This window comes from Mytilus edulis, chromosome 1 (assembly GCF_963676685.1).
Source record: "Mytilus edulis chromosome 1, xbMytEdul2.2, whole genome shotgun sequence".
Classification (NCBI taxonomy): domain Eukaryota; kingdom Metazoa; phylum Mollusca; class Bivalvia; order Mytilida; family Mytilidae; genus Mytilus; species Mytilus edulis.
Genome location: NC_092344.1, coordinates 53,924,116 through 53,951,649, shown reverse-complemented (window position 1 = coordinate 53,951,649; position 27,534 = coordinate 53,924,116). Strand labels below are relative to the sequence as shown.

Here is a 27,534-nt window from a genome sequence, read left to right as displayed (position 1 = left end):
TTTTATTAGGATATCGGCCAAGTCGATTTATTTGTATATTTGTCTGCCTTATCATTTTTGCTACATAACTTTTATATATATTTGAAAAAAATGTATAGAAATCGATAAAAAAGAACTTGATATTCGGCATTTATTATAATAAACATAATCCAACTCACATAATCCGATTTCCCGGGTGTCCCTGTTTTCTCATTTCTTACAATATTTTAATTCGGTATACACTTTATAAGATAAGTGGCGAATATAGATGACGTATAGGTTGCACGCCCCGACCCCACCTTTGGTTGCCAAAACTATATTGATTCCTGTATTTAACGATTTTGTGAAGCAAAAAATATTCAAAATATTGTTCAACTCGCTACGCTCGGCGGTATGTAAAAGTTGTTCGAATTACGTCCACTTTGAAATAAAACTGAATCCGTCAGTCCGTATATATTGTCAAAATATATTGACCAACGTCAGTGTACGATCATCATAACACAACGGCGACAGTACAGACTCGTTTTTTTATAGTAATGTTAACAAAATAATTATTATTGAATTTTGTCGATGACCTGAGACAATTATACTAATTTGGACATAGCAGTATAGTTACAATAAGGGATAAAAAAATTATTTTAATGCATGGTAGTTGTAATCCTACATTCATTTTCTATGTCGATTATGCATGCATATACAGTTGTCTTATTATCAACGTTTATCCTTAAGAAGATTTATTTTTAACAATTGTAGAAAAGATTACATACATAGAATGATTAGATTACTTATAAAGGTGTCCATCCTTTTGTGCGAGAAAATCACATATCAATTGTGTGTTTCGATTTTTAAGACCGTAAACTTTAATTTCAAGTTTAAACATGTTCAACATATTTTCCCATAACTCATATAGAAAACGCATATTTAGAGAGCTTTAATCTCATATGCTGTTAAAAAATTTCGGAATGCAAGGTAAATTAAAATATTTGTGTTCTATAAGAGTAGGAATTCAAGTGTTTGCTTATTATTTATTTGAATCTGAGACTCATATAAATAATAAACCGTTGTCCGGTGAACGAACTTGTTTTCCAACGACCCACAAAACTCCTTTTGAACGCTGAAGTTAAATAATCAATTATAATGTAATGCGATTAAAAAAAAATTTATTTGACCAAACCGGGTTATGCATTTTGAAATCTATGACGAAACCGGGTTGTATACATAGACGAAACCGGCCAGTTCCATTTTGACATGACCCATTTCTTTCGTTCCATACACAGAGATACAATTATGGAGATGCTCATAATAACTAAATTTGCAATCTCCGTGTCAATATCTATCTTCCCGTACCTTTCTTTCCGTACAATGTGAACAATTTAACGAGAAATTAAACAATTTCGAGGCAAGGTTCACTCAATTCGTCATTTTGACATGCATTTTGACTTATTTCTCCGTTAATATAGAACGGTTGTAGAAAATATTGCATATCACAATAGAAAATAGTTGTATATGTATATATATTCTTCGATATCATAAAAAAAAATAAGAAAATAAGGAGAAACCTAGCTTTCTTCTGTCTATTAATGTTCCGTCATTGTGCCGGATGTTAGATACCATCGAGTCCGAACAAATTTTGCCGGTGTGGTTTAGACACAGTGTATTAACCACAATATAAGAATGAACAAAATGAATATGCGTATATCGTTTTGTATTGATTGAATTAAACTCCTATAAAATTATCTCCAGTAAATATTTTCGAATAAATTTCATTAATTTTTGTTGAGATATTTTCATAAAATATCTATTGAACATTTTTACTAATATTGAACTGAAAATATTTCCGTTCTATTTACCGTTATTATTTTAATAATCATTTCAATGCAACTTATGTGTGAGAAGAGTGTGTATATTATTTTGTAAAGGTCACTGTATATTTCTCGGCTTGAGGTCAATTCGTTTACCTTGTAGCTATTTAGCCGCAGGTGTGAGTTCAAGCGTACACAGGTATGAATGTTGTTATTAGGAAAGGATAAACAGAAAGAGTATGCCGTATTTATTTAATACACTAAGATTTAATACACGATGAGAATATAAACGATACAATAATTAAATTGTGTAAATAAATGAATTGAAAATAAAATTCAGATTCGTAATTCCGAAAGTGTATAAAAATAAAAGGAAACAATTTTTGATTACTTTCTTAGCGGCAATTAATAGGCGTAAAGATTCAAATATGATGTAAAAAATAGTACTTTTAATCTTTAAGAAAAACTAAATGCAATATTACCAAATTTGATAAGGATATACCATTGCACATCTGGCTGTGTTTAAACGCTAACAATCGTAAAACTATCGCAATTTTAAAGTTTTCAATTGAAAAAAAAATAAAACATACAACAAGCATGATTTTTTAAGTTTCTTTTTAACATTTCAATCTTACATAATTAAATTCATTGGACAATCATCTACATGAACTATTTGTGAAAAGAATACCAATCATCGTTTATCTCATTAATGGATATACATACAATATAATAAATCTAAGCTAAAACATTATTTTGTTTGAGGATTTTTTAACATTTTTAAAAAAATTCTATGATAATATTTGTGAAATTTTGAACATGATAGCAGTCATTAATCCAAATAAGTAATACAGTAGTTGTAATAAAACTTATATTTTAGTCATGCATAACTGATATTGTCGAATTTAGAATAGTTCGTCCCTACATCATGTACATCGTTGTTTTTGAAACAATCATTATTAGTATACATGTAAATTTCCTGACGTATAAGCGCCATTGAGGATGAGCTCCATAGTAAGCATACTAGTAGCGTTTCGTTAGTTTGTTGGGAAAGGAGAGGACATGCAAACACTTGTACAGATAAACGACAGAATTACCATAGCAAGCATTTATAGTCAATACAAATAAGAAAGAGTTCCCATCGTCGGACTGGGAATATGAAGGCTTCCAAGAATGAACAAGTGACATGTCTTACTCTGAACAGTTAGAAAACGGACTATCGACATCGACCGCTTGTTTTTGATATTTGAAACTGCATGCATATTATACGTATACGTTTATGATAGTGATGAGTTCTTGCGTCTGACGAAAGCTAAATTCATGCATGGTTATATCTTGCCATAAGTTTATATTGGTTTGGTAGGTGATTACGCAAAATCGTTATTTAAAAATCCTGTTTGTGAGATGTATAGATTCATTTCAATACCGAAATTTCGTCTATATATTAAGTTTCACAAGTGTATAACACGGAGAAGCTCTGAATGTACATTACTCCCATTTTGTTTGGGTCTGAACCATCGTTGTTTACAGCAATATCAAAGAATAAGATGATGGTGGTAGAAAGAACTATGGGCGTCATGTGGCAAATATTACATGCATATCGGACCATGAGTTGTTAATCTGTATGAAAAGATTTCCAATACAACCATATTATTGAGAAGGAATGTTTACATGCTATACTCTAGTACTAGTATTACAGGGTTCTTGTGTCGTTCACCTTAGACACACATCTTTTTTGAGAACAATCTTATTGAAATAGAAATCTGTGATTTTACTATGTCCATAACTTCGATGAACCAAAGCAAGTTAAATAGCGACCTGAATTTAATTCAAATTGGTTCTCTTCTTCTTCGACCTTCGACATCCCATGATAACAAACTGTTGTCATACGATGACTAGTCTATTTACAAAACTTTTAACCCAAATTAAACAAAATGTATATTTCTTTCTTATGTTCAAGCAATGTAAAAATGTATATAATTGCAACTATCTATAGTTCCGTAACTTTTTATCCAGGCGTATAAACGAATGGTCGACAAGTGCGTATATTTTTGTTAAATCAATATTTTTTGTATGTTCACTTTTGACAAGTAGTACTTACATTTCCCCAAATTTACCCTTGGAAAAAATGTGTAAACAGATTTTTATTTCATCAAATCTTTATTTTGGAATTATTTTGATTTTTATAAATAATATTCTTTACATCAGAAATGTTTTTTTATAAACAAGCGTATGAGTAGTAATGACTAGTATATCACTATCGGACACGTAAGACAGAGATGTATATTATACACCTGATAGTTCAAAATGGAAAGTTTCAAGTTATCAGTCGTGTACACTGATCAATACCCTCAGAAGTGAAACGATGCATGAACTTGCAAGTCCGACAGGAAATCGCATTTGGGAGTAATACCTTTAGCCATGCTGGTGATCAGACAGGGGAAGGTCCGATTTCATTTAAATAAGTTTATGACATAAAAGAATTATGAACAAATTAGATTTTCGAAAACAATTTTCACGGAACACTTATTTATGCTCATTTATGACTTTGAACTATGACTTTTCACCAATTCCCATATAAACAGTTAAAAACGACAGACCTTGGTTACTTAAAAAAATCAAAGAGCTGAATAGCTCTGAAGGGAAAGACGGCCCTTGACTCTTTTTTTTTTTTTTTTTTTTTTTTTGGGGGGGGGGGGTATTTTTTGATACTCTTTATATAAAGAATGAAAAAAAAGAACAGCTAGAACATGTAGAAAGGTTGACAATATTGAAGTCAATTGTTGTTGTTTAATCTAATTTTGTTTCCTTAGTTTAGGATTCAATTTGGACCAAGAGATCTGCATCTTCTAAATCTAAACATTCGATTAAAGTTGATAGTTAATTATGTAAAATTCAACTGATTTCTGTCATTTAACAACAACTACAATGTTTTCTAAAACCTTAATTGTGTACCACTGAACTGCAGGCTAGGCCATTTTCCATTTTTTGTGACAGTACTCTTTTTTCTTTTTTTTTCTTAAGAAAGTTAGGACTGAAAAATCCATTTAATTTTAAATTTCCATTGATAAAGTTCCCAGTTACAACTCTCATCACAGGGATACAGACACTAATAAAAATACTATGATTGATGTAAACTCTGTGAAGCTTGTTTCCAGATCCAGTACAATTTGAAATATTTGTAAATTTCATGAATAAATAGGTTTAAACTATAAAATGCAACTTTTTTTTATTTACTTTTTTACCATTACCATGATTTATTTGTTGGTACACACAACTTAGTTTAATGGAAGACTACTATTCATATACTAAATTAATGTCACATTTTCAAATTTTATTTTGTGTACAATTTCTCATCATGTGCTCCTGATTTGGAGGAAGATTCACAAAACAGAATTTTACAGAAAAAATGAAAAAAATCGTTTCTCTCTCCAATCTCATGTATCTCCACGAACTTTTACTTTGAAAGTTGTTGAACTTCAAATTAAAGTATTGCATGTTGATGTTTGAATCATCTACAGCAAACATTATTATGTTTAAACTTAACAAATAACAATTTATAATTAGTGCACGAACTCTGAGAATGATTTAAATAACCATTGAAGGATATCCCTGCTTCTGCATAGTGTAGCATTCCAACAATGACGTCATTATAAAATATAATGTAGGTTGGATATATTTAGAATATCTCGCGATCGTCATTCTGATTTTTCCGGATAGTAAAAGAAACGTAAATAGTGTGAAAGAGAGCTCAAAATACAATAATTTCGCTAGAAACAGAAGGGAAATGTGTAGAAAAGTGTTTAAAGTCAATCTATTCATTTTTGTGTTTCCTTCTCATCAATCTCAGTAAGATTTGTTGGGGGGTTTTCCACACTATAAAAACAAAATGAATGATGTGAGGGAATGTCACTCTGGTCAACCCCATAGGGGATTGACGGCTTGAAGCCGTCTTTCCCCCAAAAATAATTCTGTATCAAGTTAGTTAGTCGGATAAAACAACCGTATGATTGACACGATATCGACACGCAATTACGACTACATTAGGCTACTGTGGTTTTGGTCCTTTGTGGTTCATAGACATATCTTGGTTAAAAACAGAGAGAGGATGGTCAAAATGGCGACACGCAGAGAATTGATACTCTAAATCTAATATTGATGGTGATCTCTTGTTTAGCAGAATGAAGCTTTAATATCTATGAATTTGAGCATTTTTATACAGAATGGACATAATATCAATTTTTTATTTTTTTGCGGAGTTTTCCTTTAAGGGGTCAATTGACCATTTTGGTCATCTTGACTTATTTGTAAATCTATCTTTGCTGAACATTATTGCTGTTTACAGTTTATCTCTATCTATAATAATATTCAAGATAATAACCAACCAGATGCTCCGCAGGGCGCAGCTATATACGACCGCAGATGTTGAACCCTGAACAGTTGGGGCAAGTATGGACACAACATTTAAGCTGGATTCAGCTCTAAATTTGGATTGTGATTAAATAGTTGACACAGCATAGGTTTCTGACACAGAATGAATGTGGTCTAATGAACTTAAAATATTTTTTTTGCCTTTGAGCAATTCACTATGCTGTTGAATATGAATCGTCTCAAAAAAATGTTTGAAGAAATTTTCTTTTTATTTGTGAAATCTAAAATGAGAAAAATTTACCCCCCCCCCCCCCCATTTTTTTCACATCCCCCTTTCCCTTTTTACAAAACTGATCTCAATTCAAATTCTTAAAGGAGTTTGCAACAATAACTACTCATTTAAATACATCATAAAATATTAAAATGTAAAATAAAGTGCTTGTTATCACTGAATGGTAAAGATTGTTTTAATTTATCAGTTGGTAGTAAAAGTGAATATACATTGTATATTGTATAAAACAATGATTTAAGTTGATTCAACTACTATTCTGGACAAAGAAAGATAACTCCAATTGAAAATTTCTTGTTATTGCACAATATTGTGCAATTAGATATTTCTTGCTATTGCGCAATACTGTGTCTTTGAAAATATTTGCTATTGCACAATACAATGCAATTGAAGATTTCTTGCTATTGCGCAATACTGTGCAATTGAAAATTGCTTGCTATTGCACAATACTGTGCAATTGAAGATTTCTTGCTATTGCTGAATACTGTAAAATTGAAAATTTCTTTCTATTGCACAATACTTAATATAATAATTTTGGATCCTGATTTGAACCAACTTGCAAACTGGGCCCATAATCAAAAATCTAAGTACATGTTTAGATTCAGCAGATCAATAAAGCCAAAGAATTCAATTTTTGTTAAAATCAAACTTAGTTTAATTTTGGACCCTTTGGACTTTAATGTAGACCAATTTGAAAACGGGACCAACAATAAAGAATCTACATACACACCCCAATTATTCAATTTTTGATGAAATCAAACAAAGTTTAATTTTGGACCCCGAATTGGACCAACTTGAAAACTAGGCCAATAATTAAAAAGCTAAGTACATTTCTAAATTCAGCATATCAAAGAACCCCAAGGATTCAATTTTTTTAAAAATAAACAAGTTTAATTTTGGACCCTTTGAACCTTAATGTAGACAAATTTGAAAACGGGACCAAAAATAATCTACATACACAGCTAGATTCGGCATATCAAAGAACCCCAATTATTCAATTTTTGATGAAATCAAACAAAATTCAATTTTGGACCCTTTGGACCCCTTATTCCTAAGCTGTTGGGACCAAACCTCCTAAAATCAAACCCAACCTTCCTTTTATGGTCATAAACCTTATGTTTAAATTTCATAGATTTCTATTTACTAATACTAAAGTTATGGTGCGAAAAACAAGAATAATGCTTATTTGGGCCCCTTTTTGGCCCCTAATTCATGAACTATTGGGACCAAAGCTCCAAAAATCAATCCCAACCTTCCTATTGTGTTCATAAAACTTGTGTCAAAATTTCAAAGATTTCAATTTACTCAAACTAAAGTTACAGTGCGAAAACCAAGAAAATGCTTATTTGGGCCCTTTTTGGCCCCTAATTCCGAAAATATTGGGACCAAAACTCCCAAAATCAATCCCAACCTTCCTTTTGTGGTCATAAACCTTGTGTTAAAATTTCATAGATTTCTATTCACTTTTACTAAAGTTAGAGTGCAAAAACTAAAAGTATTCGGACGACGACGACGCAAGACGATGACGACGACGCCAACGTGATAGCAATATACGACGAAAAATTAAAATTTTTGCGGTCGTATAAAAACAGCAAAATTTTTTAAAATTACCAATTCAGGGGCAGCAACCAAACAATGGGTTGTCCGATTCATTTGAAAATTTCAGGGCAGATAGATCTTGACATGATAAACAATTTGATCCCATGTCAGATTTGCTCTAAATGCTTTGGTTTTTGTGTTATAAGCCAAAAACTGCATTTTACCCCTATGTTCTATTTAGCCATGGTGGCCATCTTGGTTGGTTGGCCGGGTCACTGGACACATTCTTAAAACTAGATACCCCAATTATGATTGTAGCCAAGTTTGGTTTAATTTGGCCCAGTAGTTTCAGAGGAGAAGATTTTTGTAAAAGTGAAAGACGACTGACGACGCCGGACGCTGGACGCAAAGTGATGAGAAAAGCTTACTTGGCCCTTTGGGACAGGTGAGCTAATAATTATCAAGATAATAACCAATAAATTGCTTCGCCAAGCCAAGCTGGATAGGACCCTGAACAGTTGGGACAAAAATGGACAAAATCTTCCCACTTGATACAGGTCTGAATTTTGATTGGAATTAAATATTTGACATTTAATAGGAGTCAAAAGAACTTGAATTGGGCATGTTTTTGAATTAATATTTATTTTTAGCTCACCTGGCCCACGGGGCCAAGTGAGCTTTTCACATCACTTTACATCCGGTGTCCATCGTCGTCCGTCCTCGTCGTTAACTTTTACAAAAATCTTCTTCTCTGAAACTACTGGGTCAAATTAAACCAAACTTGGCCAAAGTCATCATTGGAGTATCTTGTTTAAAAAATGTGTCCTGTGACCTGGCCAACCAACCAAGATGGCCACCATGGCTTACTTGAGACTCTAAAGAGCCTGTTTCGCTCACCTTGGTCTTTGTGCATATTCAAAAAAAGACACATGATAAAATTGTGTTTTGGTGTTGGTGATGTGTTTTTATATCTTACTTCACTGGACATTCTTGCTGCTTGCAGTTATCTCTATCTATAACTAATTTGGTTCAGAAATGACAGTTGAAAAAACTTACACAAATTTACAAAACTTACAAAAATTGCTAAAAAATTACTATAAAGGGCAATAACTCCTTAAGGGGTCAATTGACCATTTTGGTCATGATGACTAATTTGTAGTTCATACTTTGCTACAATTATTGCTGTTGACAGTTTATTTCTACTGTATCTATAATAATATTCAAGATAATAACCAAAAGCTGTAAAATTTTCTTAAAATTACCAAATCAGGGGCAGCAACTAAACAAAAAATTGTCTGATTGGTCTGAAAATTTCAGGGCAGATAGATCTTGTCCTGATGACAATTTATCCACAGAAGATTTGCTCTGAATGCTTTGATTTTCTGAGATATGAACTAACCAGGTGCTCCGCAGGGCACAGCTTGATACGACCGCAGAGGTCGAACCCTGAACAGTTGGGGCAAGTATGGACAAAACATTCAAGCGGGATACAGCTCTGAATTTGGATTGTGATCAAATTTTTGACATAACATGGTTTTTTTTTACACAAAACAAATGTCAAGATTTTACAAATCAATTAAAGATTTCTTCTTCAAACTTTTTAAATCTAAAATTAAATAGTTGATCATGACACAGCATAGGTTTCTGACACAGAACGAATGTGGCCTAATGAACTTAAAGTTTTTTTTTGCCTTTGAGCAATTCACTATGCTGTTGAATATTAATCCTCTCAAAAAAAATGTTTGAAGAAATTTTCTTTTTATTTATGAAATCTGAAATGAGAAAAATTTAAACCCCCCCCCCCCTTTTTTTCACATCCCCGTTTCCCTTTTTCTAAAACTGATATCAATTCAAATTTCTAATGGAGTTTGCAACAATAACTACTCTTTTAAATACATCATAAAATATTAAAATGTAAAATAAAGTGCTTGAATGGTAAAGATTGGTTGGTAGTAAAATTAAGTGAATATACATTGTTTATTGTATAAAACAATAAAAAAAACTTCATCAGCAACATTTTATATTGGCAAATTTCCAATGAAGTTATTAACATAAAGTTATTGGCAAATAAAAATAGAAAATGACATCATAGTCATGTCTGGCAAATGTCCAACATACATTATCTAAAAACATTTTAAATAAGATAAGGAAAAAAAGCTTCATCAGCAACATTTTATATTGGCAAATTTCCAATGAAGTTATTTACATAAAGTTATTGGCAAATAAAAATAGAAAATGACATCATAGTCATGTCTGGCAAATGTCCAACATACATTATCTAAAAACATTTTAGATAAGATAAGGAAAAAAAGCTTCATCAGCAACATTTTATATTGGCAAATTTCCAATGAAGTTATTTACATAAAGTTATTGCCAAATAAAAATAGAAAATGACATCATAGTCATGTCTGGCAAATTTCCAACATATATTATCAACTACTATTCTATACAAAGAAAGATAACTCCAATTGAAAATTAATTGCTATTGCACAATATTGTGCAATTAGATATTTCTTGCTATTGTGCAATACTGTGCAATTGAAAATTTCTTGCTATTGCACAATACTTGATATGGAATCCTGATTTGGACCAACTTGAAAACTGGGCCCATAATCAAAAATCAAAGTACATATTTAGATAAAGCATATCAAATAAGCCCAAGAATTTAATTTTTGTTAAAATCAAACTTAGTTTAATTTTGGACCCTTTGGACCTTAATGTAGACCAATTTGAAAACTGGACCAAAAATTAAGAATCTACATACACAGTTAGATTTGGCATATCAAAGAACCCATTTATTCAATTTTTGATGAAATCAAACAAAGTTTAATTTTGGACCCCCATTTGGACCAACTTGAAAACTAAGCCAATAATTAAAAATCTAAGTACATTTTTAAATTCAGCATATCAAAGAACCCCAAGGATTCAATTTTTGTTAAAATCAAACTAAGTTTAATTTTGGACCCTTTGGACCTTAATGTAGACCAATTTGAAAACGGGACCAAAAATTAAGACTCTACATACATAGTTAGATTCGGCATATCAAAGAACCTCAATTATTCAATTTTTGATGAAATCCCAACCTTCCTTTTATGGTCATAAACCTTGTGTTTAAATTTCATAGATTTCTATATACTTATACTAAAGTTATTGTGCGAAAACCAAGAATAATGCTTATTTGGGCCCTTATTTCCTAAACTGTTAGAACCAAAACTCCCAAAATCAATCCCAACCTTACTTTTGTGGTCATAAACCTTGTGTCAAAATTTCATAGATTTCTATTCAATTAAACTAAAGTTATAGTGCGAAAACCAAGAAAATGCTTATTTGGGCCCTTTTTGGCCCCTAATTCCTAAAATGTTGGGACCAAAACTCCCAAAAATCAATCCCAACCTTCCTTTTGTGGTCATAAACCTTGTGTTAAAATTTCATTGATTTCTATTCACTTTTACTAAAGTTAGAGTGGGAAAACTAAAAGTATTCGGACGACGACGACGACGATGACGACGATGACGACGACGACGACGCCAACGTGATAGCAATATACGGTCTTATAAAAACTGCATTTTACCCTATGTACTATTTTTAGCCATGTCGGCCATCTTGGTTCATCAGACACATTTTTTAAACTAGATACTCCATTAATGATTGTGGCCAAGTTTAGTTAAATTTGGCCCAGTAGTTTCAGAGAAGAAGATTTTTTATAAAAGATTACTAAAATTTTTAGAAATATGGTTAACATTGACTATAAAGGGCAATAATTAACTCCTTCAGGGGTCACCCAACTGACAATTTTGGTCATGTTGACTTATTTGTAAATCTTACTTTGCTGAACATTATTGCTGTTTACATTTTATCTCTATCTATTATTATATTCAAGATAATAACCAAAAACAGCAAAATTTCCTTAAAATTTCCGATTCAGGGAAAGCAACAGAACAACGGGTTGTCTGATTCATCTGATTTTTTCAAGGCAGACAGATCTTGACCTGATAAACAATTTTACTCCATGTCAGATTTACTCTAAATGCTTTGGTTTTTGAGTAATAAGCCAAAAACTGCATTTTACCCCTATGTTCTATTTTTAGTCATGGCGGCCATCTTGGTTGGATGGCCGGGCCACCGGACACATTTTAAACTAAATACCCCAAAAAATGAATGTGGCCAAATTTGGATTAATTTAATCCAGTAGTTTCAGAGGAGAAGATTTTTTGTAAAAGAAAACTAAGATTTACGAAAAATGGTTAAAAATTGACTATATAAGGCAATTAAACTCCTAAAAGGGTCAACCTTGGTCTATGTGAATATTAAACAAAGGATTGAGCAGATGTATTCATGACAAAATTGTGTTTTGGTGATGGTGATGTGTTTGTACATCTCACTTTACTGAACATTCTTGCTGCTTCCAATTATCTCTATCTATGTTGAACTTGGTCCAGTAGTTTCAGTGGAAAATGTTGGTAAAAATTTACAAATTTTATGAAAATTGTTAAAAATTGACTATTAAGGACAATAACTCCTTAGGGGGTCAATTGACCATTTCAGTCATGTTGACTTATTTGTTAATCTTACTTTGCTGAACATTATTGCTGTTTACAGTTTATCTCTATTTATAATAACATTCTAGATAATAACCAAAAACAGCAAAATTTCCTTAAAATTAACAATTCAGGGGCAGCAACCCACTAACTGAATGTCCGATTTATCTGAAAGTTTCAGGGCGAATAGATCTTGACCTGATTAATAATTTTACCCAATGTCAGATTTGATCTTAATGCTTTGGTTTTTGAGTTATAAGCCAAAAACTGCATTTTACCCCTATGTTCTATTTTTAACTGTGGCTGCCATCTTGGTTTGATGGCCAGGTCACCGGACACATTTTTAAAATAAGATACCCCCAAGTTGATTGTGGCCACGTTTGGATTAATTTGGCCCAGTAGTTTCAGAGGAGAAGATTTTTGTAAAAGATAACTAAGATTTACGAAAAATGGTTAAAAATTTACTATAAAGGGCAATAACTCTTAAATTGGTCAACTGACCATTTTGGTAATATTGACTTATTTGTAGATCTTACTTTGCTGAACATTATTGCTGTTTACAGTTTATCTTTATCTATAACAATATTCAAGATAATAACCAAAAACAGCAAAATTTCCTTAAAATTACATATTCAGGGGCAGCAACCCAACAACGGGTTGTCTGATTAGGCCAAGTTTGGTTTAATTTGGCCCAGTAGTTTCAGAGGAGAAGATTTTTGTAAAAGTTAACGACGGACGACGACGACGACGGACGCCGGATGCAAAGTGATGGGAAATGATATAACTTGAAGTTTTCTTTTTAATTTCTGAAATTTTGAGAATAAAATTGCAAATTGACCCATCCCCCTCCCCTCAATTTTTTTTAACCTTACCCTTTTTTCCAAAAAAAAATTCTTTCCATTAAGATATGGTCATAATATCAATTCAAATTTCCAATGGAGTTTGCAAACATAATAAGGGACGTAATTTAAAATGTTGTGTTTGAATTACTTTTCTTTACACAGGGGTTAAGAAATTTTGTAATAGCTCACTAGCCCAGGGCTAATTGGTAGCAGGATTTTACTAGCCCTGTTGGAAGAACTACTAGCCCAACAAAACTGACATGCTAGCCCTAATATGCCTTACAAATTCAGAGTTTGCTGCAATAACCATGAATTCTATAAACTTAACAATTTTTTTATCCATTGTACAGAAGATTTTTGCAAATTGGATACCCAAAACTTATAAACAGATATATTCAATTAATCGATAATGGAATATTCACTGAATATTCTGATATAAGAGTTGACCAAATCCGGAGATGATACAAGTCTTGACCACTGCTATACATGGGTATTTAAAAGGATTGGAGGTACATCATCACGTTTGTGTAAAAGAATTATCAGCTGGTTAATTATGTAATGCTCATATTTGTTTTCAGTTTTAAAATAAATTAAACATGTTAAATGACCTCAAATATTTTTGTGAATAAATATCACCATCCATAGTTTCTTTTATTATCAAGATTATAATTGTTTTATAAACAAAGTACAGTAATGTCCATATTTACATTTATCAAATTGTGGGCTATAAATAGATTACAACCTGAGCACAGTCTCTAAACTGAAACTGTATTTGTTATTAATTTCATTTCTTTAAAAATCGAATTCATTTGATTATCAATGAAGATAATCATGATTAATGAACTATAATGGCATCAAGTTTAAGTTTTCTAAGAATGTTAATGTTTATGTCATGGTTCTGAAGGCTTCTTCGAATTCACAGTATGTAAACAAAAACAAAATGGCGTCCATAACATGTGCACACGTTTCAAATTTATATCTGACAAAAGTCAGGTATCTGCTGTCAAAAGGGATTCACATTTATATTACAATAAATTAATCAGAAGAAGGTACAATCAGGTTGCATAAGCAATGTACAATACCACTTCCTGTACTGACATATCGATATTGAAAGTACGGGATCCACCCAAAGTTATTTGTTCTATTTTAAAACTTGTACAAAATCAGTTCAAATTCTAGGAATCCCGGATGACGTTGTCATGGTAGTCGAATTTGATTGGGTAACATAGAAAAGTGATGAGGGGATTTTCCACTTTCAATTTTGGAAACGCCAAGATTTTTTGTTACTAGTCCGTCGGGCATATTGAATTACAAGTTTTGGTTGCCCGAGGTCTAAATGTTGTAGCCCCGGGCGTCGGGCTAGTGGATTTCTTAACCCCTGTTACACTGCTTTTAAATTATGTTTTGTACTTAAGTAATTGTCCATTAACCAGGAGGGTGGGTCTGATCCCGGATCCCGCTTACTATTTTGTCAGATTCCTGTATCCCGCTTACACTATGTTTATAAGCAATTATCAATTTTTTGGTAATTTCCCTTGTCCGGCTAGACTTCATTTCCTGTTTGCACTGCACAATAACTTGACTTTCATGTGTCACGCTTACAAAAAAAATTGACACTCCCGCGTCACGCTTTGACCCCAATGAGACCCACCCAGGACACCCTGGTTTTTTCCCTTTTTTTGTCCCTATTCCTAAATGGTTTGAGCCATAACCCCCCCCCCCCCCCCAAGCCAATTCTTACCATCCCTTTGTGGTATGGAAACTTGTGATATAATTTTAGAGAGATCCATACAGTGATACACCATTCCACAAGTTATTATTATCTAGAAACTAAAAAAATGCTTATATTCCTAAACTGTTGGGACCATAACCCCTAAAATCAAGCCCAACCCTAAGCTTCCTTTTGTGCTCATAAACCTTGTGCTTAAATTTCATAGATATCTGTTTACTAAAGTAATTTTTCAAAAAACCAAATGTCCTCAGACAACGATGTCATGATTCCAATATACAAATTCAAATTTTGTTGTGGTCATATATATAAAAACATTACATTGACAAATGACAAATGAACCATGAAAATAAGGCCATGGTCAGATGAAACCTGCCAGACTGACATGTGCCCAAAACAATCATTCCAAATCCCCAATTACGTCATTGTACATGATATATATGCTGTAGCTTACCTACATTAATTACTGCTTATAATATCTCTGAAAAGGACATAATCATGTAACTTTAACCTTGATCATTGCCTGATCCATGAAATGAAGCCCACCTCCAGGATAAAAATAGATCATATTAAGACTCTAAAAAATAGATCGGTATATGTTTCCATTAATGATTGCACACCACTAGAATAAAATGCACATGTGCAAATTTACAAAAGTAAAAAAAAATGTATCTCAAAGCTGTCCCAAAAGTTAAGAGATTGAAGGCAAAAGTTCATGCACATCAAAGTTTCATACTTATTCTGTCATTACAGTATGCATGATGCACTTACCTTCAACCATATATTGCCCAGAAAGGAAAGAGTCACTGAGACCATTATCATTACTGTCACCTGCTGCACCATCCATTATATATCTGAAAAGAAAAAAAGATGTGTACAATGTACATGATTTACAAATGATGTACAGTACTGATTCTCACATTTAATATCAAGGGCAAATATATTGCAAAACTTTGTAAAGCAATTGATACTTCCATGATCAACTTGATCCTGATTGGCTGTGTTTCTACATTGCTATCAATCACGTAACCTTGACCTATAAACCAGATGCTCCCCAGGGCATAGCTTTATACAACCGCAGAGGTCCAACCCTGAACAGTTGGGGCAAGTATGGACACAACATTTAAGCTTGATACAGCTCTGAACTTGGATTGTGATTAAATAGTTAACACAACATAGGTTTCTAACACAGAATGAATGTGGTCTAAGAACTTAAACTTAAAAACTTTAAAATTTTAAATTGGACATTTACCTATTATGGTCCAATATCCAAAATCTAAATACATGGTTAGATTCAGCATATCATAGAACCCGAAGAATTCAATTTTTGATGAAAATAATGTTCAATTTCAGACCCTTGGGACCTCAATGTGGACCCATTTGATAACCGGGCCCAAATATTAAAAATCTAAATACAAGTACATGGTTAGATTCAGCATATTGAATAATCACATATATTCAATTTTTGTTGAAATCAAACAAAGTTTAATTTTGGACCCCGATTTGGACCAACTTGAAAACTGGGCCAATAATTAAAAATCTAAGTTTAAACTTACACTAATTTTCTTAACTACCCCTACCTCGAATGAAAGGTTACCACAGATTTCAATGTAAACAATATGCACATGTTTATTTACTGGTAACATTCCCAAGTTCTGTCTCTGCGATAAGGATTTCATCATCCCCTTAAGAAGTTATCTCCCTTTTATTGATTTTTTTCAACATGCCCCCCACCCCCCCTTGTTGTTTTTAAAGATATCATGACCTTATTTAGACCATAGGTAGATCTCATCATGATGTATTACCATATGAGGCTGAATAGGATTTCATCGTCCCCTATGAGAGTTATATCCCCTGGAAACAATTTCTTTCCTTTGCATTTTTCTCAAAAAGTATTAGAGATAGAATCGACTTAAAAACGGCAAAATGTACAGGAACATATGGCAATGTTAATGAACATATACAATCATTTTGTTATCAACCCTTATAAGGAGTTATTCCCTTGAAAAATTGTACACAATTTTTGAAAAATTGTATTTAGAGAACTGGAAGTCATAGAGACTTGGGACCTACACCAGTAATCTTAGGTTCACGTGACCTTCAATTTGCACCCAAGGTCAAAGGTCACTGAGTGCAAATCAAAATTACGCTGCAATTTCAAGCTTGCATATTAAGAAAACTATAAGAGTTTATGTGTATGAAATGTTCCTCTTGACGAGCTCTACATTTTATACATTAAGCTAAAAAATGTCCGACCGTCTGTTCAATACTTACCTCAACATAACTCTTAAAACTATAGTAACATGTGTATATCTTTAAAAAGGTAACAGATAGCAACCTACTATAAATTGCAACAAGAGTGCACGCACAGAAATGTCTCGCCTTCTTTACTAATCATTGATATTATGTTGATACTCCTAAATCTAAAGCTTTAAAACGACTGTCACATAGACTTAACATGAATCATGAAAATGAGGTCAAGGTCAGTTGAACCATATGCCAGGCAGACATGTACAGCTAACAATGCTTCCATACAACAAATATAGTTGACCTATTGCTTATAGTTTAAGAAAATAGACCAAAACACATAAACTTATCACTGAGCAATGAACCTTGAAAACCAGGTCAAGGTCAAATAAAACCTGCACGACTGACATATAGATCATAAAATATTTCCATACACAAAATATAGTTGACCTATGACATATAGTATTAGATAAAAAGACCAAAACTCAAAAACTTAACTTTGACCACTGAACCATGAAAATGAGGTCAAGGTCAGATGACATCTGCACGCTAGACATGTACACCTTACAATCATTCCATACAACAAATATAGTAAACCTGAGACCAAAACACAAAAACTTAACTATAACCACTGAACCATGAAAATGATGTCAAGGTCAGATGATACCTGCCAGTTGGACATGTACACCTTACAGTCCTTCCATACACCGAATATACTAGACCTATTGCTTATAGTATCTGAGATATGGACTTGACCACCAAAACTTAACCTTGTTCACTGATCCATGAAATGAGGTTGAGGCATACCTGTCAACTGACCCGTATTCTGCGGGTGTGACCCGAGATTTTCACAATTCTGAGGGATCACCCGGGACACCCGCCGGGTTATTAAAATCATCGGGAATTCCGAAAATGACCCGATTTCACCCGTATTTCTTAGCCTTGAGTTTGATTTCATAAGTAATATTCCTTTGAAATACCAGCAAATTCGTAATTATTCCATTAACAGGAAGTTCATCTAGCTATGTAAACTGTCAAATTAAGTGACCAATTAAGTGCATGGCTTCACTTGACAGCTTTGGTGTCAAACACACTGTTAATTAACACCAATTACCTTAGCTTTAGGTCGTAAATAAATTGCACTTGGTTTACAAACATATTTCAAATAGAGTTAGAGTTACTTCCCCTTATTTGTCACCATTCAAAATTATTCAGGTCAAGTGAAAACTGTCTGACAGGCATGAGGACCTTGCAAGGTACGCACATACTAAATATAGTTATCCTATTACATGTACTTACAGTAAGAGAGAATTTAACATTGCAAAAAATATGAACTTTTTTTTCAAGTGGTCACTGGACCATGAAAATGAGGTCAAGGACAATGGACATGTGACTGATTGAAACTTCGTAACATGAGGCATCTATATACAAAATATGAAGCATCCAGGTCTCCCAGCTTCTAAAATATATAGCTTTTAAGAAGTGAGCTAACACCGCCGCCGCCGCCGCCGCCGCCGTAGCCGCATCACTATCCCTATGTCGAGCTTTCTGCAACAAAAGTTGCAGGCTCGACAAAAATGATCAGTATTTTAAGACCTTTAATTTGAGGTCAATGTCAGGTCATGATGAAATTTTACCTTGACCTTTAAAGTTAACAATGACCTTGACCTTGTGACATTTGAAAGGTCAACTGGTCCTGAGTTGAATGGTGGTAGTCCCATGTCTCTACGACTTCTGGTTCTCAAGTTTGGTATTGCATCATATTTGATGATTCATTGTGACCTTGATGAACTTCGGAATTGTCCCAAATCTTTTTCTACAATGTTGTCCGTCAACTGCAGATCATTTATCATTTAACAGATGTGAGATATCTGCTGTCGTTTTAGAGAAATTGCAGTTTGAAATTTTGCGAGCGGAGGCATGTAAATCTAAATCAACAACAGGTTACCACTTAAAATGTTTTAGAAATTGAAGAGTTAACATAGTTATATGTTTGACCAAATACCCAAAACGTTCCATTAAAAAAGACACCAAAAAATCAATTTGAAATTTTCATGTGTATTGACTTTGTAAGTTGCATAAGTTCTATTTATATAATTAATTTTTGGCACTTTGCAAAATGGGGTCATTCGATATATCAAATTGAAGGTCTTAAGGAGCTCTACTCAAAAATGAAAATTTTAAACCCCCTTTTCATTCCAGTGGGCAGGGTGGGGTCATTTAGTGCAAAAATTCAAATTTCTCAGATGGTAAGGTTGTTGCATATCAAATGAAAGAACATAAAGCGTACATTTCAAATTGATGTCTCCCAGAAATGGGTTGGATTGGGTCATTGAGTGCAAAAAATAAATTTTCTTTTAAGATAGGGTTGTTAAATATCAAATGAAAGGTTATGATGTGTACATTTGAAATATCAAATTCCCGACCTAAAGTTTATTAAGTGCAAACATCAAACTTTCTAGAACATGGTGTTGGCGCATATCAAATGAAAGCTCATCTACTCTTTGTTACATATTATATCATAATTCCGATCTCAAAAATGTAGGCGGATGAGGTCATAAAGTGTTAAAAGGGAAAAGTTTCAGAAGGTATGCTCGTCGTATATCAAACGAAAGGTCGTACAAAGTACATTACGAAAACATCACTTTTACAGGAAAGACCTTTCAATTGTTTTACAAACAATTGAGATACTAGTAATGTTTATATCGCTTATATAACTATCAGATTTTTCGAAGGTGACAGGTCAACTCAATAGTTAATTAGATAGCATCAAGACTAAAACACAAGCGAAACAGACCTACATATTATCATGATTATCGATCCTATGCCCTGTAAATTGTTTATTTTAGACTTTTTATAATTTGGATGAATGTTTTACTATGTGTTTACATGGTTATAAATCAAATATGAGAATTTGAGTCAAATCGTTGAAAAAAAATGAATATGGGTGTTTCCTATAGACATTATAGATTGGGCCATTTAAAAACTAGAGGCTCTCAAGAGCCTGTGTCGCTCACCTGTTACTGTATTTACTAATGTTGGCCATCTTGGTTGGTAGGAGGGGTCATTAGACACTTTTTTAAAATAGATACCCTAGTAATGATTGTGGCCAAGTTTGGTTAAATTTGGCCCATAGTTTCAGAGAAGAAGATGTTTGTACAAGTTACAACCAGGTGCTCCGCAGGGCGCAGCTTTATACGACCGCAGAGGTCGAACCCTGAACAGTTGGGGCAAGTATGGACAAAACATTCAAGCGTGATACAGCTCTGAATTTGGATTGTGATCAAATTTTTGACATTACATGGTTTTTTTTTACACAAAACAAATGTCAAGATTTTACAAATCAATTAAAAATTTCTTCTTCAAACTTTTTAAATCTAAAATTAAATAGTTGACACAGCATAGGTTTCTGACACAGAATGAATGTGGTTTAATGAACTTAAAAGTTTTTTTTGCCTTTGAGCAATTCACTATGCTGTTGAATATTAATCCTCTCAAAAAAATGTTTGAAGAAATTTTCTTTTTATTTATGAAATCTGAAATGACAAAAATTAAACCCCCCCTCCTTTTTTTCACATCCCCGTTTCCCTTTTTCCAAAACTGATATCAATTCAAATTTCTAATGGAGTTTGCAACAATAACTACTCTTTTAAATACATCATAAAATATTAAAATGTAAAATAAAGTGCTTGTTATCACTGAATGGTAAAGATTGGTTGGTAGTAAAAGTGAATATACATTGTTTATTGTATAAAACAATAAAAAAAACTTCATCAGCAACATTTTATATTGGCAAATTTCCAATGAAGTTATTTACATACAGTTATTGGCAAATAAAAATAGAAAATGACATCATAGTCATGTCTGGCAAATGTCCAACATACATTATCTAAAAACATTTTAGATAAGATAAGGAAAAAAAGCTTCATCAGCAACATTTTATATTGGCAAATTTCCAATGAAGTTATTTACATAAAGTTATTGGCAAATGAAAATATAAAATGGCATCATAGTCATGTCTGGCAAATTTCCAACATATATTATCAACTACTATTCTATACAAAGAAAGATAACTCCAATTGAAAATTAATTGCTATTGCACAATATTGTGCAATTAGATATTTCTTGCTATTGTGCAATACTGTGCAATTGAAAATTTCTTGCTATGGCACAATACTTGATATGGAATCCTGATTTGGACCAACTTGAAAACTGGGCCCATAATCAAAAATCAAAGTACATATTTAGATAAAGCATATCAAATAAGCCCAAGAATTTAATTTTTGTTAAAATCAAACTTAGTTTAATTTTGGACCCTTTGGACCTTAATGTAGACCAATTTGAAAACTGGACCAAAAATTAAGAATCTACATACACAGTTAGATTTGGCATATCAAAGAACCCATTTATTCAATTTTTGATGAAATCAAACAAAGTTTAATTTTGGACCCCCATTTGGACCAACTTGAAAACTAGGCCAATAATTAAAAATCTAAGTACATTTTTAAATTCAGCATATCAAAGAACCCCAAGGATTCAATTTTTGTTAAAATCAAACTAAGTTTAATTTTGGACCCTTTGGACCTTAATGTAGACCAATTTGAAAACGGGACCAAAAATTAAGAATCTACATACATAGGTAGATTCGGCATATCAAAGAACCCCAATTATTCAATTTTTGATGAAATCACACAAAGTTCAATTTTGGACCCTTTGGGCCCCTTATTCCTAAACTGTTGGGACCTAAACTCCCAAAATCAATACCAACCTTCCTTTTGTAGTCATTAACATTGTGTTTAAATTTCATTGATTTCTATTTACTTAAACTAAAGTTATTGTGCGAAAACCAAGAATAATGCTAATTTGGGCCCTTTTTTGGCCCCTAATTCCTAAACTGTTGAAACCAAAACTCCCAAAATCAATCCCAACCGTTCTTTTGTGGTCATAAACCTTGTGTCAAAATTTCATAGATTTCTATTAACTTAAACTAAAGTTATAGTGCGAAAACCAAGAAAATGCTTATTTGGGCCCTTTTTGGCCCCTAATTCCTAAAATGTTGGGACCAAAACTCCCAAAATCAATACCAATCTTCCTTTTGTGGTCATAAACCTTGTGTTAAAATTTCATAGATTTCCATTCACTTTTACTAAAGTTAGAGTGCGAAAACTAAAAGTATTCGGACGCAGGACGACGACGACGACGACGACGACGACGACGCCGACGCCAACGTGATAGCAATATACGACGAAAAATTTTTCAAATTTTGCGGTCGTATAAAAAATGATGAACAAGAGGCTGTCACAACAACAGCAAACCGGATTTATTAACATTTATTTGTGTCCTGGCAATATCACAAGAACCATAACTGATGAATGCTGAAAGTGAAAATCGTCAATATCAAATTTGACCTTCATTTTGTAGTCAGTATCAACATATTAAAATTTGAAAAGCTTAGATTGAATGGTTCATTCGTAAATGCAACAACGTGAAAGGAAACGCCATTTTACGATCTTTCAAGAACCATAACTCCCAAGAACCATAACTCCTGAATGGTAAAAGTCAAAATTGTCATTATTGAACTTGACCTCCATTTTGTCATCAGTGACAATATATTAAAATTTGGGATGCTTTGGTAGAACAGTTCATGCGTAAAAGCACGGACACGACTGAAAACTCCATTTTTTTATCTTTGATCAAGAACCATACATAAACTCCTGAACCGTAAAAGTCAAAATCGTCATTATTGAACTTGACCTCAATTTTGTCATCGGTAATAACATATTAAAATTTGGGAAGCTTTGATAGAACAGTTCAAGCATAAATGCACGGACACGACTGGAAACTCCATTTTTCAATCTTTCAAGAACCATAACTCCTGAATGGTAAAAGTCAAAATCGCCATTATTGAACTTATTGAACGCCATTATTGAACATCATTTAGTTGTCAGTAACAACATATTCGTCTGAAAATTTCAGGGCAGATAGATCTTGACCTGATCAACAATTTTACCCCCAGCTCAGATTTGCTCTAAATGCTTTGGTTTTAAAGATATAAGCCAAAAAATACATTTTACCCCTGTGTTCTATTTTTAGCCATGGCCGCCATCTTGGTTTGATGGCCGGGTCATTGGATACATTTTTTTAAACTAAATATGTGGCCAAGTTTGGTTAAATTTGGCCCAGTAGTTTCAGAGGAGAAGAGTTTTGTAAAAGTTTACGGATGAAGGACGCAGGATGCCGGACGATGGACGCAAAGTGATGAGAAAAGCTCACTTGAACTTTCAGGTCAGGTGAGCTAAAAAATGAGGATTTTTACTTTTTGTGGTATATTTTTTTATTAGTTAAGTTTAGAGTCATAACACAGGTGTCATAAAATGCAGGAAAGTCAGGGCTAGCTTGCTCATGTTGCTGCCAAGTTTCATGAAGATATCTCAAACCACTGCAAAGAAATGCTAACCAGGTGCTCCACAGGGCGCAGCTTTATACAACCGCAGAGGTCGATCCCTGAACAGTTGGGGCAGGTATGGACAAAACATTTAAGCAAGATACAGCTCTGAATTTGGATTTTGATCAAATTTTTGACATTATATGGGTTTTTTACACAAAACAAATGTCAAGCCACTCCATCATCATCATCATCATCATCATCATCATCATCTCAATTCAAAGGAGTAGGTTCAGTAAGACCCCTTTTTGGCCCCAAAATATAGCAGTTTTACAAAATTGTTAAAATGTAAACCTTTAGTTATTTATTGGACAGTAGAATGCTTCTGCTACATAAATATGGGCTGTTTTTGACAATACAAGCACATATCCGGTACTAGCACCATTAAGTCATGCTAAATTACTAAAATCCTCATAATTCTAGCATTTTAGTTAAATTTTAGACGATTTTTCGTGTAAAACGAAAGTATTCGTGTTCATCCTTAATATTGAAACGAAGTTGTATTTTATGATAATACATAACATATATAAAGGTTGAGGATGAACACGGATGCGGCCACTTTCATTTTTACCAAAAACCATCTGAAAAGTGACATTTTTCGGCATATTAGGTAGATTTTTCATATTTGAGCTTGAATCGGATCGTTTTTAATTACTAAATCTGTTAAAATCTTTCACATAAACTAATTAATTCAAATAAAATAGACACTTAAGTGTTTAAAAAGTGATCAAAATCTTTCGTCACATGAACCTTAAATTTGAGGCCTTACCGGACCTACTCCTTTTAAATGGACTTTGCAACCATAAACACTCATTTAAATACATCAGAAAATTATAAAAATAGAAAATGACATGATAGTCATGTCTGGCAAATTTCCAACATACATTATCTAAAAACATTTTAGAAAAGATAAGGAAAAAAAGCTTCATCAGCAACATTTTATATTGGCAAATTTCCAATGAAGTTATTTACATTAAGTTATTGGCAAATAAAAATAGAAAATGACATCATAGTCATGTCTGGCAAATTTCCAACATATATTATCTAAAAATATTTTAGATAAGATAAGGAAAAAAAAACTTCATCAGCAACATTTTATATTGGCAAATTTCCAATGAAGTTATTTACATAAAGTTATTGGCAAATAAAAATAGAAAATGACATCATAGTCATGTCTGGCAAATGTCTAACATACATTATCTAAAAACATTTTAGATAAGATAAGGAAAAAAAGCTTCATCAGCAACATTTTATATTGGCAAATTTCCAATGAAGTTATTTACATAAAGTTGGCAAATAAAACCAGATGCTCCGCAGGGCGCAGCTTTATACAACCGCAGAGGTTGAACCCTGAACGGTTGGGGCAAGTATGGACACAACATTCAAGCTGGATTCAGCTCTAAATTTGGATTATGATTAAATAGTTGACACAGCATAGGTTTTGGACACAGAATGAATGTGGTCTAATGAACTTAAAATATTTTTTTTGTCTTTGAGCAATCACTATGCTGTTGAATATTAATCCTTTCAAAAAAATGTTTGAAGAAATTTTATTTTTATTTATGAAATCTGAAATGAGAAAAATTTAACCAACCCCCCCCCCCCCCCCCCCCCCCACCATTTTTTTTTTCACATCCCCCTTTCCCTTTTTTCAAACTGATCTCAATTCAAATTTCTAATGGAGTTTGCAACAATAACTACTCATTTAAATACATCATAAAAATTTAAAATGTAACAAAAAGTGCTTGTTATCACTGAATGGTAAAGATTGTTTTAATTTATCAGTTGGTAGTAAAAGAGAATATACATTGTGTATTGTATAAAACAATGATTTAAGTTGATTCAACTACTATTCTGGACAAAGAAAGATAACTCCAATCAATTGAAAATTTCTTGCTATTGCACAATATTGTGCAATTAGATATTTCTTGCTATTGCGCAATACTGTGCAATTGAAAATATTTGCTATTGCACAAATTCAATACTGTGCAATTGAAGATTTCTTGCTATTGCGCAATACTGTGCAATTGAAAATTTCTTGCTATTGCACAATACTGTGCAATTGAAGATTTCTTGCTATTGCTGAATACTGTGCAATTGAAAATTTATTGCTATTGCCCAATACTTAATATAATAATTTTGGATCCTGATTTGAAGCAACTTGAAAATTGGGCCCATAATCAAAACTCTAAGTACATGATTAAATTCAGCATATCAAAAAAGCCAAAGAATTCAATTTTTATTAAAATCAAACTTAGTTTAATTTTGGATCCTTTGGTTTTTAATGTAGGCCAATTTGAAAACGGGATTAATCAAAGTGCTGGATAGCACCTCTGGAAAGTTTGCAACTGTAGCTGTGTATTATTCCAAAAAGGTTATAGACGTGTATTATTTCAAAAATGTATTTCATCACAGCTTGGATGTTTTAAACTAAACCATTGTCTCGTCAGTAATTATCAAAAATCATTTTTTTCATGTTTGTCATAAAAAGTTTTGATTTTTCTATTGCAACCTAAAACTGTAGATCTAAAATATTGAAATATACAGAAATCTCTGTTAATTTCTTTTTAAGTACCCATGCCAACATCAAGGGCCTGTGAATTAGTATTTTTCTATTGGTTTAGATCCTTCATATTTGTTTTTAGTAAACTAACATGTGTAAGTTTTTTTGTTTGAATTGCTTCACATGTTTCCTATCGGGGCCTTCTATAGCTTTCTACATGTATATGGTACAAATATTTCTCATTATTGACGACCATATGGTGGCCTATAGTTATTAGTGCATGTTCCTCCTTTGGATAGCATTGGTTTTTTGCAAAAAATACCGCATCCTTTTTTATAAATAAGACAGTTACAGTAACTTAAATCAATACAACTGTAATGAAAGTGAATTTAATTTAAAGGCTTTTATCAAAAATAGGGAACGTTCCATTAGACACAAATGATGCCCCCGCTATAGCTAGCATTAATTTTATAAAGGGTCACAACTCAAGAACTGTAAATGTGACGCTACCAAAATGTGTACTTGATCTGAGTTATGGGGTAAAAAGCATTGTGTATACATTCTAATTACACACAGTTTTGCGCAATAGATTTGTAAGATCTTGACATTTGTTTTGTGTCAGAAACCTATATATCATGTCAAAAATTTGATCGCAATCCAAACTCAGAGCTATATCAAGCTTAAATGTTGTGTCCATACTTGCCCCAACTGCTCAGGGTTTAGACCTCTGTGGTCGTATAAAGATGTGCCCAGCGGAGCATCTGGTTCCATTTGTAACGAGGCACAACCCTAGAGCAGTAAAAATTACTTGATCTTTGTTCTATTGTTAAAAGTATTACAATGTATAAGTTTTATAACATTTGGTTGAGCAAACTAAAGTTAGATAACTGAAACGAAAATATTCAGCAATATTTTACATATGTAAAGGGGCATAACTCTAAAATGGTATAACTATCACCACCAAAATTCAAACTTGATCAGTTTTTGTGGTAATGAGCAGTGTGTATAAGATTCATAGCATTTGGTTTTGACAAACTAAAGTTAGAGTTCAGAAACTACAGAATATATTGCGATAATCTGTCAACCGGAAGTTTAGGCCGACGCCTAAGGAAAGTAGCAATAGCAAGCTATAGCAAACTTTCCAAAAATTAAGAATCTACATACACAGTTAGATTTGGCATATCAAAGAACCCCAATTATTCAATTTTTGATGAAATCAAACAAAGTTTAATTTTGGACCCCGATTTGGACCA

The 27,534-nt window shown here is 32.8% G+C and overlaps 1 protein-coding gene across 6 annotated transcripts in view; it reads right to left on the bottom strand.

The window, feature by feature from the left end:
* The window catches only part of LOC139513912 (nuclear transcription factor Y subunit beta-like), a 131,570-nt gene that overhangs the window by 93,379 nt on the left and 10,657 nt on the right, over positions 1-27,534 (bottom strand). For all 6 annotated transcript variants that reach the window (XM_071302856.1, XM_071302852.1, XM_071302853.1 and 3 more), the window contains exon 2: positions 15,858-15,940. In XM_071302856.1, the coding sequence (XP_071158957.1) occupies positions 15,858-15,933 (76 nt within the window). In that variant the 5' untranslated portion in view covers positions 15,934-15,940. The remainder of the gene's footprint in view (positions 1-15,857; positions 15,941-27,534) is intronic.